Source organism: Carassius carassius, chromosome 2 (genome assembly GCF_963082965.1).
Source record: "Carassius carassius chromosome 2, fCarCar2.1, whole genome shotgun sequence".
Taxonomy (NCBI): domain Eukaryota; kingdom Metazoa; phylum Chordata; class Actinopteri; order Cypriniformes; family Cyprinidae; genus Carassius; species Carassius carassius.
In genome coordinates, this window is record NC_081756.1 from 41,962,222 (window position 1) to 41,976,677 (window position 14,456).

General features: G+C 41.4%; 1 protein-coding gene across 7 annotated transcripts in view; it reads right to left on the reverse strand.

Annotated features, from left to right (window-relative positions):
* Window positions 1-360: 360 nt before the first annotated feature.
* LOC132109967 (unconventional myosin-IXAa-like) overlaps window positions 361-14,456 on the reverse strand; it is a 136,842-nt gene continuing 122,746 nt past the window's right edge. For 6 of the 7 annotated variants that reach the window (XM_059516493.1, XM_059516485.1, XM_059516477.1 and 3 more), the window contains 15 exons: window positions 14,042-14,172; window positions 13,752-13,963; window positions 13,547-13,663; window positions 13,142-13,330; window positions 12,665-12,712; window positions 12,464-12,575; window positions 12,124-12,185; window positions 11,836-12,028; window positions 5,861-5,989; window positions 5,197-5,302; window positions 4,928-5,059; window positions 4,710-4,833; window positions 3,307-3,509; window positions 2,778-2,920; window positions 361-2,393 (listed from right to left, as the gene is read on the reverse strand). In XM_059516493.1, the coding sequence (XP_059372476.1) occupies window positions 1,999-2,393; window positions 2,778-2,920; window positions 3,307-3,509; window positions 4,710-4,833; window positions 4,928-5,059; window positions 5,197-5,302; window positions 5,861-5,989; window positions 11,836-12,028; window positions 12,124-12,185; window positions 12,464-12,575; window positions 12,665-12,712; window positions 13,142-13,330; window positions 13,547-13,663; window positions 13,752-13,963; window positions 14,042-14,172 (2,296 nt within the window). In that variant the 3' untranslated portion in view covers window positions 361-1,998. Of the gene's footprint in view, window positions 2,394-2,777; window positions 2,921-3,306; window positions 3,510-4,056; window positions 4,259-4,709; window positions 4,834-4,927; window positions 5,060-5,196; window positions 5,303-5,860; window positions 5,990-11,835; window positions 12,029-12,123; window positions 12,186-12,463; window positions 12,576-12,664; window positions 12,713-13,141; window positions 13,331-13,546; window positions 13,664-13,751; window positions 13,964-14,041; window positions 14,173-14,456 lie in introns of those variants that run through there. The other variant, XM_059516521.1, reaches the window with a different exon arrangement.

The following is a 14,456-nucleotide window of genomic DNA, read 5'->3' on the forward strand; positions in this document are numbered from 1 at the left end:
AACATGGTACATTACCTTTTTAATTATTATTATTTTTATTTATTTTTGAAGTAGCAGGAGAAAAGCAATAGTACCATTGTATCACCACAGTATACATTTTTACTCTTCTGTTGTATTCTTATCAACTGATGGCTATTTATTCAAATATACAAATAAATGAATAATTCCGCACCTTTGCCACCAGTAAGACCAGTTAAACCGCTCTCCCTTAGGCCAGATGCACCCATTTGGTGAAGGAAGAAGAGACTCTTTTAGGTTTGCAGGACAAACCAGTAATTCAAGATTTCCTCCAAGTGCTCAAATCAATACAAAACTGAACGTGGCTGAAACTGGTTAGCAGTAATAGTTGCACAATAACTCTTTCATTTAACAGACTGTTTTTTTTTGTTCAAAATGTGTAATTTATTATACAACCATTGAGTTTTTTTTCTTTTCTTTCATACAAAATATTTGTTCAACACATATGACTCCATAAGACAAATCTGAGGCCAGACAGCTGTTTGCTCAATCCTGCAGGCGGTGTGACCAATGTCAGCAATGCATGAGATCTAAATAACACATCATAAATTAACAGTCTTCATTCTGAGATCGATGCCATGTGTTTATGTCCATAAAGTCGTTCCTGTGAAAAACACGGCCTTTGCTAAACATCATCACATGCAGAAACCCTTAACAAGCCATGTTACTGGGGTATAATCACAGTTTATCACGAGGATGACAGATTAATCTTGATGTTCATGATTTTAGCACAAACCACAGTGACAAAGGATTGACAAATGGTCTAGACAGAGAAATATTTTGCTGGTGGCACAAGTTTTGTTCATTTCACAATCAGCTTCTTGATATCAATAACTAACAATGGAGAGATATCAGAATCCCTCCAAGAGCAACACTGCTAATACAGCAGTTGAATAAGAGCAGTTAGTCAAATCTGAGCATAGCCCTCCAAAATGCACTTGTGTGGATTACAACAAGGTTTTATTTAATAATTAAATATTAGAAAAAAAGGAAATATCACATTACAGTATATATATATATACACAGGCAGAAGAGACCATTTGGTAATATATTAAATCATATTTAAGTCAAGAGGAATCTCATGTTTGCAGGGCATGAATGATGCTAAGATTCAGAAAAATGATTACATTTAGAATACCTTAAGTAATAGTAATCCAGTAACTTCTGCGTTTTAACTGGTTTCTTAGAACAAGACTGAGGCAGATAAGCACAAAAAATAGGAATGAAAATCTAAATGAATTCAAACAACTGATGGATGGCTTTTGACATACAGTAATACACTATGTGGTGATTTGGAAGACTTTGGAGTCTTCCTTTAGTGTGGGATCCTCTGGCATTATATAACACCAGTTTGCGTGGTCCCTTGATGGCATCATTTCCCTCCAAGCACAACACAAAAAACAGCACAAACGTATCCAGAGGTTTTCTCATAAGACACACACACAGAGGAGCCACACAAACCCAGTGTCCTCACTTCTCTCTCCAACTCATTCATGACCGATGCACGATATATGAATTCAACAACCCAGCAGTCACTGGTGCTCTGGCTTTGTACACTTTATATCACAATATATTCATATAGATTTATATATTCCATGTACATAAAATGTATTAAATAGGCTTGGGGGCAAATAAATTGTTGTGAATGCTGTAAACGTTAAAGCAGCCCATGGTTTAGCTTGAATTTGTGGAGTTCATCAATGGCTTCTTCTCCCGCATTTGGACCCCGATCACAGTCAAGGAGTTGCCAATCAAAGCCCAAAGGAGATCATTCCACGTCGGAATGGTTCAGCATTCCCTTTGCCCTGCTTTCCTTCACCACACATTCCCAACAGAGCTGTTTTCTATGCCCAGCTCTCTCTTTCTGCTTTTTCTGTCAACATGGCACTTAAGGACTATAATGCAGCAAATGTGATCTCAAGTGAGCTAGCAGGGAGGGATGAGCTCTTCTTCGTGGATGGATGTTTAACCTTGTGGCCTTCATACCATGAACTCGTTGCTGCCGTACACCACCACCTGCTGGGGCTGCAAGTCTGGATCTCTTTTCGGCCCTCCGTCCATCAGAGAATCACGATGCTTCTGAGGTGAGCCCTTGGCACCTTGCAGCCGCTGTTTGCCTTTTTCTGGGTTGAAGGTGCTGCGGCTGGTGAACTGCGGTCTCTCCTCTCCATCATGTTCGTCCTTCTCCAGGCTGTCAGGAGGTTTTTGGGTTCGTGATTTATGGGTTCGCAAAGGTGGCTGCATATAGGAAGATGACACAGAGGAGACGGCAGAACTGGAATCCATGGAGTCCAGGGACTCGGGCTGCTTTCGCAGAACTCTCCTGTTCTTCCCTTCAGACTTGGGCCTCGTAGCGGTCAGCGCTGGGCCTCGCTCTGTTGAGAGACAGAGAACAGCAATGAAAGGTGTGCTGGAAAATCACAACAAGGCAATGGCATTCAAACTAGTGTAGTTTTTCCAGTTTTAAATGATACTGCATTGCTGGTTTTTGTCATTGTTTGGACATGAAACATAAGGTTGCCTCACGAAATCAGGCTTGAGCTGTGTTTAAGCTAATGTGAAGCAATTGACCCATTTCAAAAAACAAAAGTGTATATAATCATAATGCTATGCAAAATTTATACTGGGAAATACTTGTTGCTTGCTGTCAATGTCTTTTTATTTATTATTGTGTGCTGCTGTGACATGCAAAAATTCCCTTTGGGGATTAATAAAGTTTATCCAACCCAATTTACTAGGAATATTCAGTAGTTACTCACCAGAGAAGTCTGAAATGGCGCCCTCAGAGTCCACATTCAGGTTTTCAGAACTGTCTGCGGTGCCTATAGAGGCCTCTGACTCCAGAGTCTCATCATCGGACGCCCGCGGCTCCAGAGAAAGCATCTCAAATGTCAACTCCTCCCTATGAGGTGATGATCAAACAAATCTCAAGCTTTGGTTGTGTTCATAACAGAATAATTGTGTACTTCTTACTGCTATGTACTACATAATAAAAACAGCATTTTTGTATCATTTAATAATTAATTTTGAGTAAAAATGTATCCGTTTCTCAGGAGTATGATCAAACGCAAAGCTCAAAAGGAGATGGTAAAAATAACTATTCTTATTGCTTCCTTCTATTAATTACAACTGACAAGTCTGGTACATTGCATTGTGGGATACCCAATACAGTGTGCCCTGGATGTATAATGCACATTATATATAGAAGGTCCTCTTGGGTTTCGTACCCTTTGAGTATTAATATACAAGTTAATATCCAATCCCACATGCTAAAGCCAGTTCTCTTACTTTTCTTTCTGCAAACTTTCAATTTGTTCGGTCAGGACTTTCTCTTCTTGCTGCATGGCCACTTGTTGTTGCTCAGAGACTTCTGGATCTCTGCTGACTTCCTCATCTCCGCTCTCCTGCATCACCTCCGGGGCGGTTGGAGACCGAGGACTGACGGGAGGAGATGGTGAGTGATACCTCAACCTGTGCACATGGCCCTTACCCTGTCAAACAAAACACAACACAACATTATGAGTGGTGCAACTCAAGATAGATCAGGTTTTGCTATTACTACTGCTAAACTCAAACAAAGTGTTTGCTGGTTTCATTCTCGAGACTCTTTTAGACTACAAAAACAACAGCTTAATACAGGGTCCAAATTGAATATTGTTTTTGTCCCAATGGCAAATGATTCATTAAGCTGTTTTTATTTTGTGACTTGATTCACGTATGTCAGTGATGGTCAAAAATGTATTCTTACAGAGCAATTGAAATTGTGTGTGTTTGTGCAATCACTTAAAGTGACTAAGTAGCTATTTTGGCTCTTGCTACTGTTCATTTTGGACCTTGGATGGACAACACAGACTCAATTCAGCCCAAAGCTGTTACCTTTCTGAATGAATTAGACATTACATTACCACCCAGAGAAAGCAAAATATTAGGCACAAGGAGTAAATCCAACAGAAATGTTTATCTCAAGAATTCCCGAGTCATGCAGTGCAACATAATGAGAATGTAATGTAACACGGTGATTTTGTCTATAATAATAAAGTGCTAAGTAATTAGCTAACATCTGAGCTCTAGAGTTTCTTGCCCAAGCGTCTGGATGTCATGATCATGAAGACAGACAGACTACACAGTGCTGGGACACGTCATACGTGATGACACTTACAGTAACAGCGAGTACATAAATACCTACCGCCGCAGCACTGCGGGTTATGCTCATAAATCTAACAGCAATTATTACAGGTTTCTGGATTAAAGAGGAAAGGGGAGGGAAAGGAGAAACTCGAGTTAGTGTCAAGGCATAGCTAATGTGGCTAATTGATTTACTCAAGTAGGACATGATCTCGGAACAATATCCTTTTTGGTCTTGAAGCAAGGTATCTGTCAGATTTTAGGGTTAAAGTTAAGCTTATAACTGGGGTTGGAGCGTTATTCTTATCAACCTGTCGTTTCCCTCTGATTTAAGGAGTAGATTTGGTATGAAGTTTTAGATTGGACTCATCGGAGATAAGAATGTTGTTCCAGAACCAAACAAATGAAAAAACAACTACATCTAAAATAAAAGGGGAAATAAAATGTTGATAAGAACGTTGTTTCAGGTCCAACAAGGATGTTGATCCAGAAATATGCCCTATTTAGCAAGGTTTTGGACATCTGCGTTACGTGGATGTCTGTGGAAATTCTCTCTTAACTCTTACCATGGACCTGCGGATGAATGTAAGTCGGATCTTGGCTTTGTTCTCCGCAAATTCCAGAGTGCTGATGTCCTTCAGTCTGGCCTTATACTTATTCATCTGCTCACAAATGATCAGCTCGATACATCTTTGAAAGAAAATACGGATGTATTTTAATTATATCACTAGATATAAACTAAACTAGTATCATCAAACCATATGAAGTAAGAGTTGTCCATTACGCTGTGGTTTTCCCAATGTCCTGAACGCTCCGCAGAGGGTCGGTAGTGTCAGGACAGCGCAAGATACAGGGGGCAAACACGATAGCCAGCGCATTAGCAGACATACGGTTTGTCTCCTCCTGCAGGGCAATCCTGTAGACAAGCAGCCAACAAAGGGATAGGATTTATTGCCTGTTGCTTGACTGTGCATCACCACTCAACTTTTTTTTAACCAGTCATTCTTGCATACATAATTTTGCAGAAATGGGAAGTTGCAGTTGCTGTCTCACCTGACCAAATGGAAAATAAGGCGCTCCAGCGTGTTCAGATGAGTTCTGCTGAGCTGGTCGATTATAGAGTAAACCCCTCTAGTCACTTCTTTTTTGTCCTGGAGACCTGAAGAAACATTATGCCTATATAAATGTGTAACTGATTTAAACACAAAAAAACTTTCAAAAGGGGCTTTATAACAGTACTGCATCTGTGGACTTATATAGAAAATAAAATAAATATATATTTGTTAATTATTGTATCATTTATGATAAAAAATTATTTCCATCTATTTCAATAGAGTTTAAAACCTATAGAAATAATTAAAATTCAAGACAAGGGATAAAAACGTAATGTAAAGGTTAATTAAGAATCTAGGTCAACACAACTTTAGTGATCTTTTATGCTATGTAATATTTGTACTACTTTATGTAATAAAATGTAGAATTCTTATACTATTTTTATACTGGGATGGCTTGGGGTGTCTCTGGGAAATCATATGCTACATTGTCCACTAGTACCAATTTCAATGTGCTTCACAAACAGAACAAAACATTTAAAAGAAAAAGACAACAACCCCCCTGCCCAACAACAACAACAATAAAAAATAGGACAAGCAAATAAGACAACAAAACTATATTTGCTATACTGAATGCTTATGTAATTAAGTGTGATCATGCTCACCCATGGCCCGCAGGAATTCCTCATACAGTTCAAAAGTCATCAGAGGATTTGGCAAGTCACGTAACCACTGCTTGAACACACTGGCAATGACATTAATATTATAGTCGTCCAGAATCATGCCATTTACATCTGAGGGCAGAAAATAACAGATATCAAAACTATATATAGTGTTCCTGTGGCTCAGTGGTAGAGCATTGCGTTAGCAGTGCAAAGACTGTGGGTTCGATTCCCAGGGAACACGTTAGGTAAAAAAATGTTAGTCTGAATGCTCTGTAGGTTGCTTTGGATAAAAGCGTCTGCTAAATATATAACAGATATATATATATATATATATGTATATATGTATACACACACACACACACACACATATAGACGGTTTCATCGGGCGCATGCCCCTGGCCCTAAGTTAACTTCCGGTCTGTGTTGTGTATATCGGTCTGGCTGCAGTGCCTTCTACAAACGCAGTTAAAGTTAAGGTGATGAGTAGACTGAAATTGGGCTCAGGTGGTTGTGCTGCGGGATGTGTTTCCCATACATTTATTTATTTTGGAGACTCACCTCGATTTTAAAACTGATTGATTTTCAAAAAGGCTTCGTTGAATAAACATGAGTAACGTTATGTACTGCACTTTTAATAATGATAATTCCTTACATTTATATGTTTAAATATCAAAACGAGGCACGGGTGTTTTTATATCACTATTTCTGAAGGAAGACTTGCATGTTATGCCTGATAATGCAGCATTTGTGAGCGTAGCTCTGCTTTGTTTACAGTTGTTACTGGGGAAACCTCTATTTCTCGCGCTTTATGCATCTCCTGCTCGGAAATAATTAATTTGCATTTTCATTAAATCCACCTGATTTACACAGCAAACATATTTTGTTTATCAAAAAAAAAAAAAAACTACTCTAGAGGGACTTGGCTGTTGTTACTGATTCTATTTGGAAATCTACCGGAAGTTAAGTTAGGGCCACAAAAGCGCGCATGCGCAGTAAGGTTATTTTTTATTTTGTTGCCGTTGAAACAGTCTATACACAGTGCCCTCCACTAATATTGGCACCCTGGGTAAATATGAGCAAAGGCAGCTGTAAAAATAAATCTGTATTGTTTACCCTTTTGATCTTTCATTCAAAATTCTAAACATCCATTAAAGAAAAACAATTAAAATAAGGGGGGGGGGGTCTCATTATGAAATAAATGTTCTTCTCCAATGCATGTTGGCCACAATTATTGGCACACCTATATATATATATATATATATATATATATACACACACACACACACAACATGTGGTGATATTGGGGCTGTTTGATGGATATATATATATCCATCAAACTGTTTGGGAGGGTTTGAAGAAAAATTCTCCTTGCTCAACCAAAAACAAACTTCAGCATATTCAGTTGCTTTCAATTGTTTTACTTCAGTGATGGGTTAGAATTATGTGAATTTCTTTGAATGAAAGATCAAAAGGATAAATGATTCAGATTTATTTCCATAGCCACCTTTGCTCATATTCACCAAAGGTGCCAATATTAGTGGAGGGCACTATAGTTAATATATTAGTATAGATAGTTAGTAATACATAATGGCCAAGTTTTCAAAATCTTGTGTTTCACAATTTGTTTTTTTTAATACATAATGGCCAAGTTATCAAAATCTTGTGCTTCACAATTTGTTTTTTTTTAAACATCCTTAAAATCAGATATATTTACTTGAAGAAAAAATTGTGTAAGATATTAATAGATGTTTATAGAGAATGTAACTAGTTTATTATAACTTGTGTTTATTATTACAGTACTCTGTGACCTGAGCTTGATGTGTCCAATGAGGAAAACATCCCAGATGTGCAATGCTGGAAAGGCTCCAGAAATAGTATGAAAACAATAGGTTACTGTCGTAACCCTGGTTCTCTGAAACATCGAGTGGAGAGATCCACCTATGGGAAGGGCATCCGTACCTGACCTCTGCAGAATCATCCAATTGCACCAAGTCTGGCTAGACAGACAGAAGCGTGCAGCCAATGCCAGGTAAGGCCCCACCCCCTTACCTAGGGGCATATTCCCCAGTAAGTATTTTCACTTCTCGTGAGGCAAGTGGGGCAAAGCTGGTGGATCTCTCCACTCGATGTTTCAGAGAACCGGGGTTATGACAGTAACATATTGTTCTCTTTCATAATCTCGTGTTCTCAGGATCATACTCATACTCATGATCCTGCAATACTGATGCACACACATGATTGCTGTGCACATGCAGCACATGAAACATGTATGCATCACACACATGATGCATCCCACACAATTCCAACAGGGTTGCAGGGAAGGGCTAAAAAGACCCCAGACATGCTACCGAGATACTGGTGACATCCAGCCGGTAATAACGCACAAAGGTATGAGGAGAAGCCCAACTGGCAGCTGAGCAGATGTCCTGCAGTGACACTCCCCTAAACAAAGCCCAAGAGGTGGCGATACCCCTCGTGGAATGAGCTCTGATGTCCCCTGGTGGCTGTACTCCCTTTGATTCATAAGCCAAAGCTATAGCATTCACAAGCCAATGTGAGAGGCGTTGCTTAGAAATGGGATTCCCTCCATGAGGGGGTGCCCATGAAATAAAGAGCTGGTCGCTCTTCCGGAAAGCACTGGTCCTGGTCATATATGTCTGTAAAGCACGCACGGGACACAGAGCATTTAGCCTCTCATCCTTCGGGTAGGAAAAAGGTGCAGGGTGAAAAGCGGACAGCTCCAACACCTACGAAGTGAACACAGGGAAGCACTTCAGCATGAAGGCAGGATTAGGCTTAAGGGAAACCATATCTCCACTAAGAGAGAATTTAGCACACCTGGATGAACCGAAAGTGCATGTAGTTCACTGACACGTTTAGCTGATGCCAAGGCCAAGAGCAAAGCTGTCTTCAAAGTCAGCAGCTTTAGGGAAATACTTCCCAGAGGCTCAAAAGGATATTGAGACAGAGCCTCCAGCACCATGGAGAGGTCCCACTCAGGAACAGTTCTCCTGATGGCTGGTAAGGAGCGACGGGCAACCTTCATAAATCTGCGGTTTAGAGGATGCTGCCCGACTGTTGAGTCCTCAAAGACCACATGACAGGCCAAAAGCGCAGCCAAGTAGACCTTAATTGTGGGAAAAGACCTACCCTTTTCCAAGAGGTCTTGGAGGAAACACAAAATATCAGGAACTGAGCACTGATAAGATTTGAGACCATGCCCATCGCACCCGAACACTTGCCACTTACTGCCATACAAAGACCGAGTAGAAACGGCCCTGGCATTCTGTATAGTAGCAATCACACGTGGCAAAAGCCCCACTGCGTTTAGGTTCGTCCTCTCACGGGCCAACCCCAAAGAGCCACCCTGTCCGAGTGCGGGTGATAAATCTCCCCGTTCGCTTGGGACAATTGGTCCATGGGAGCTATAGGGAGGCCCCACGGCTCGGCATATAACAGAGGGATTATCTCTGCCAGCCATGGTGCTTTGGGCCACCTGGGTGCTATCTGAGTGAGAGACAGGCCCTGCTCTTTCACCCTGCCAGTGTGGGAATTATCAGGCACAGGGGAGGAAAAGCATACAGCAGAACTCTGGGCCACGGGTGGGCCAGTGCATCTACCCAGAGCGCACGCCGCCCTGCCGGTTGATATAAGCCACTGCCGTGGTATTGTCGCGGCGTATGAGCACATGATGTCCCTGCAGGCGAGGCAGAGAATGATTCAGAGCTTTCCATACAGTCAGAAGCTCTAAATAATTTGTGTGCGCTGAACGTAGCCTGCTCGGCCACAGACCGTTCACCGTTCTGCCCTCCTGGGTGGCGCCCCAGCCTGTTAAGGACGCATCTGTCATCACAACTTTCCGCATCATAAACGTCCCCAGAGGGGTTCCTGGTGCATAAAAGTCTGCGCTCTTCCAGTGGCGCAAGGCTGCCGAGCAAGCACACGTCACTATTAAAGAGTGGCAAAGATCGCACGTCGGGCTGCAAATGTAGTGACACGATAATTTCATGAACGCTCTCATTCTCAGAAGTCCCAGCGGTACAACCTGGATAGATGAAGACCCTGCAGCCTGAGGCATGTGCGATATTATACTTTCGCCCTCTCTCTGAACTGCGACATACAGTTCATTAGAGAGAGAACACGCTCTTGAGAGAGACGTGCTTGCATGGAGACTGAGTTCAACTCCAAACCCAGGAAAATGACATTCTGACTGGGTGTAAAATTGCTCTTGCTCACATTCACTCTGAAACCAAGAGATGTGATGTGCGTGAGCACACGGCAGGTGTCCTGCAACACTTTCTTCTTCGATTCGGCTATGATGAGCCAATCGTCTATGTATGTCAGAATCATCAGACCTGACAATCTCATGGGTGCTAAGCCCGCCTTCGCAAATGCAAATGTGCAGGGGGTGCCTGGCGTGGGGCTGCCTTCCTAGAAAGGCATAACTTGAACGCCTCATTCTCCTTTTTGTCGTCATACCGTTGTTGCATCAATGCGACGGCAGGGCCAAAGAGAGCCCAGCCGGGCTCCACCGATGCGCCGCTCCTCACTGTCAGGAAGGTCTGACAGGTTAAGCCAGAGCGCGCGCTCTCCCACAGAAAGCGCCATAGAGCACCCGCAGGCTTGGATGGTGTACCCGCAGGCTTGGACGGTCGTAAAAGCTTCTTGGGCAGCATAAGGCAATGACTGCAATTTTCAGAGTTCTCCAAGGCTTCTTGAGTGTGTTTAAGGCCCAAGCAAACCACGCAGAATGGGTGATGGTCCTTAGCGGCAATGAGAGCTCCACACGCAGCCGTGTAGGCCCGTGATAGGCTGTTCCCCGGAGAAGCGGCAGCTTTAGACAGCGACATACCAGAGAAGAACTCGGAAAAATCCGTGGCGAGCAGCTGTGGAAGGAGGAGCAGGTGAAAACGGCGAGAGCGGCTCTGAATGCAGAACACAGCAGAAGGCTGAAAAGACGACTGTCATGTCTGGCGGAGGCTGATCAGGCAATATGTCCTCCTGAAGACACGAAAGTGAGCAGCGTAATCCAACCGAACTGTGTCAGTGCAGAGATCGCGAGAAGCGAATGTCAACTGGGGAATAGCAGCGCTGCAGCCATTATATTCGCCCTAGGTAAGGGGGCGGGGCCTTACCTGGCATTGGCTGCGCACTTCTGTCTGTCTAGGTGCAATTGGATGCTTCTGCAGAGGTCAGGTACAGATGCCCTTCCCATAGGTGGATCTCGAACATCGATGATGAACGAGAACTCCTAGTTTAAAGCAGAAACCTCACCAACTTCAGTTTCTTGCAGCCAGAAATCATTAGGGCTTTTCACACTTGAAATCGTTAACCCTGGGTAAACGGATACCTGAGAGAGCTTTCTTCACATTTCACACAATTTACCTAGGGTTAACAGTTAATCCTGGTTATTCACAAACTGACACTTCACACTGCTCAGTCCTAAAGCCTGTGTTACCATACTATTTGTGGTGTGAATGTCATTGACTGGATGAACAGCACACAACCCATTTACGTAATGGCTCTAGCATTGCACATTCTCATATTATAAATTGTAGACTGAACTATCAAGTTTTCTTGTATTGAATTTTTGGACTATAAAGGGTAAGAATGAAATGTTCTCTTCTTCACTCCAATTCATGTGTTCTCCATCATCATATCACATTTTTTCCACTCAAATGCTGAAACATACAACTCGCTATGTTTCTGTAACTGTAAACGTGATGTGAAATGTGATGTGATGCATGCAATTAGCTATCGGTTGCTAAGCATCTAGCTATAACATTCCAACACCGTCATGTTGTATCACACTGCACAAGTTTGGCACCACTAATGTGCTGCTAACTTTCACAAATAGTGGTGTTAACCCTGCTTCTAAATTACAAGTTTGAAACGTAGCTTTAACCAGGGTTAAAAGTGGGGTTTAGAACAACATTAAACCTATAAAAGCCCTATTGTGTTCTTGTGTTTCATACCTGTGTCCAGACCCTGCTTCAGCTCCTTAATTTTATTGGTGGATCCCGATTTCCTGTAGATCCCTTCTGTGTACAGGCCATGCATCTCAATGTAATTGATAAGTTTCTCGAAGACTAAAGGCATCGCTCGCTCATCGTTGGTCAGACGGGACAATTCCACACCAAACTGTCTTGATGAGAGTTCAGGGTCATACTGCACATTGAAAGAAAGAAACGTGCTTTAAGTCCCAGCATCCTCTATTACAGCCCAAATCACATGAACGCACTTAACAGAGAAAAATTCCTTACCTTCTTGCTGCATTTGGTGGTCATCTTCTGACAGCACTTTCTGTGACACGCATAGCGGCACACTACACAAGACACAAACATCTCATTCATTCTCATTTTGAACTGCAGTACATACAGCACAAATGAAGAAAAAAAAAAATAAATAGCACCGCTACCTAAAATAACCTAATTTCAAGTCAACAATCTTCTCACTGTAACATGGCAGAAAACATCCTGCTCTACAAAGCTAAACTGTTCTCTGTTCGAGCCGAGAGGCCATGGGCTTGTTGGTAAACAATCTGATTATACTGAATTGAGTTCAGTGTTATTTTGGTGCAGATACTGTTGACATGAAACTCACTTTTGCAGACACACGCCTTGTCCATCATCCAGATGAGGGAGGAGCAGTACTCGCAGTAGGTGGGAATACTGTATTGAGTTGACTTGAATATGTGGCCGTTGTGCTCCTCAACCTGAAACAAAGAAAGAGCGTCAGCTGATTTCCATGAAAAACGGAAACGCTAATTCAGTTTGTGACACCGCTGTCTGTGATTCCACTCACTATATCAGTATCCTTTTTCCTTCTTTTCTTGCGGTCTGGTTTGGGTGCCTTTGGGAGGGAAAAAAAGCAATGACAATAAATTCATAAAACACTCTCTCTCTCTATACTGTATATATAAATGCATGTTTAAATATACAGTCATATAGAATGTATATTACATAATCTTATTTAAATTTATAGAACAATAAATAAAATAATATTTGACCACTGGACTGCTTTGAGATAATCAGCAAAATATTTATTACATATTTGGCTGTTATGAGGAACTGAACACATCAAACCTATGCTGTAATTGCTTTAAAAGCATATTTGAGCAAATTTAAAATAAGAAAACCTTTTATAATCTACAACAATAAACCAAGAAATCGATTTTAAATTTGTATTTACTCGCCATCCTGTTCCACCCTGTTATTTTCTCTAAGCCCTGTTTTGTATGCTGTTCATGAAGAGTGTTATTGAATTGTTTTAAGAGAGTACCCTGCTCATATTGCCGTCCAGAGGTTTGTGCTCTGTCATGAACTCATCCAGGAAGACTTTGAAGGTGTTGACCCAAACTTTCACTGGTGACTCGCTCCAGTCCCTCTGCTCCTGACGCATGTTCTTCTCCAGGATTTGTTCAAAGAGGGCGTGGAGATCCTTGTAACGAATGCTCTTCCCATCGTCCATCTGCACACAGAGCAAAAATAATATATCTGTTTCTTAAATAGTGTCCCAACCAGGCACAATGTGACAACAAGCAATACATCACATCTCTTAAAGGCCATTAACACTCAATATCTTTTGCAAAAATAAAATAACCAAATGTAATATGTTTTCGATGAAAGCTAGCAATATGAACAACTTTGGGGTGATAATTGATTTTTGATTTATTAAAGTACTTACAGCTAAAGCTGTTGAGTATGAGTTGAAGATATTTAAGCGGAACTCCTTTAGTGCCTTTTTGAAGACAACATCCACCATTGTGTCATTCTTACCATCTTCTGTGTCTAAATCAGTAATCTGTGAGATTGAAACAAGGTTATGAGGAAAACTTCTCATCGATAAGTAAATGCAACTGTTGTAAATTGAAGTAGGAAACAGTCATCACCTTCTTCATGAGGAAGTCATTCATGCTCCTGTAGTCACTGGCACATGTGAGTATCTGCAGGGCATCATTCTGCCACTGGACGGGCTCCAGAGCCACACTGCTGATCTTGACACTCCGTCTGCGCTTCACTTTAGGGGACGGATCTTTATTCTCTTTAAACTCCCTCTGTAATGTTAGATCTGGGCTTCCAGGAGGGGACATGCGCTCTACCCCTGAATAAACAGAATGGCAGTGTTTTCATGACCAAAAGAGTGAAACATTTTAATGAAGCAGTTTTTCAGACGTCTCACCCTCTTCCATTAGAAGTGCTGTGTCAGCATATTCTCCCTCCAAAGTATCACTGCTACATAGCAGCCTCTCTCGTGAGGTTTTCTTCTCTGCATGCCTTGCCTTTCCCCAGAACCGCATTTTACCACGAACTCTACAGACAATACATGTTGACAAGGACAGCAATAGTTTAATGAAATAGATTATCCAAATACTTATATTTTATTTCTTTTAATGTCCCAGCACCTTTACTACTAATACTTTTTGTTGTTGTTGCTTAGACACAATAATTCTATGTGTGAAAAACCAGCAGTGATGAGCCTTATAATGCTATAATGACTAATTCTAGAGTGAGAATGATTAAATGAAGATTACAATGAAAATATTTTAATCTTGAATAGCTGTTCAAACCAATTCACAACTGTTTGTGAAAAAGAA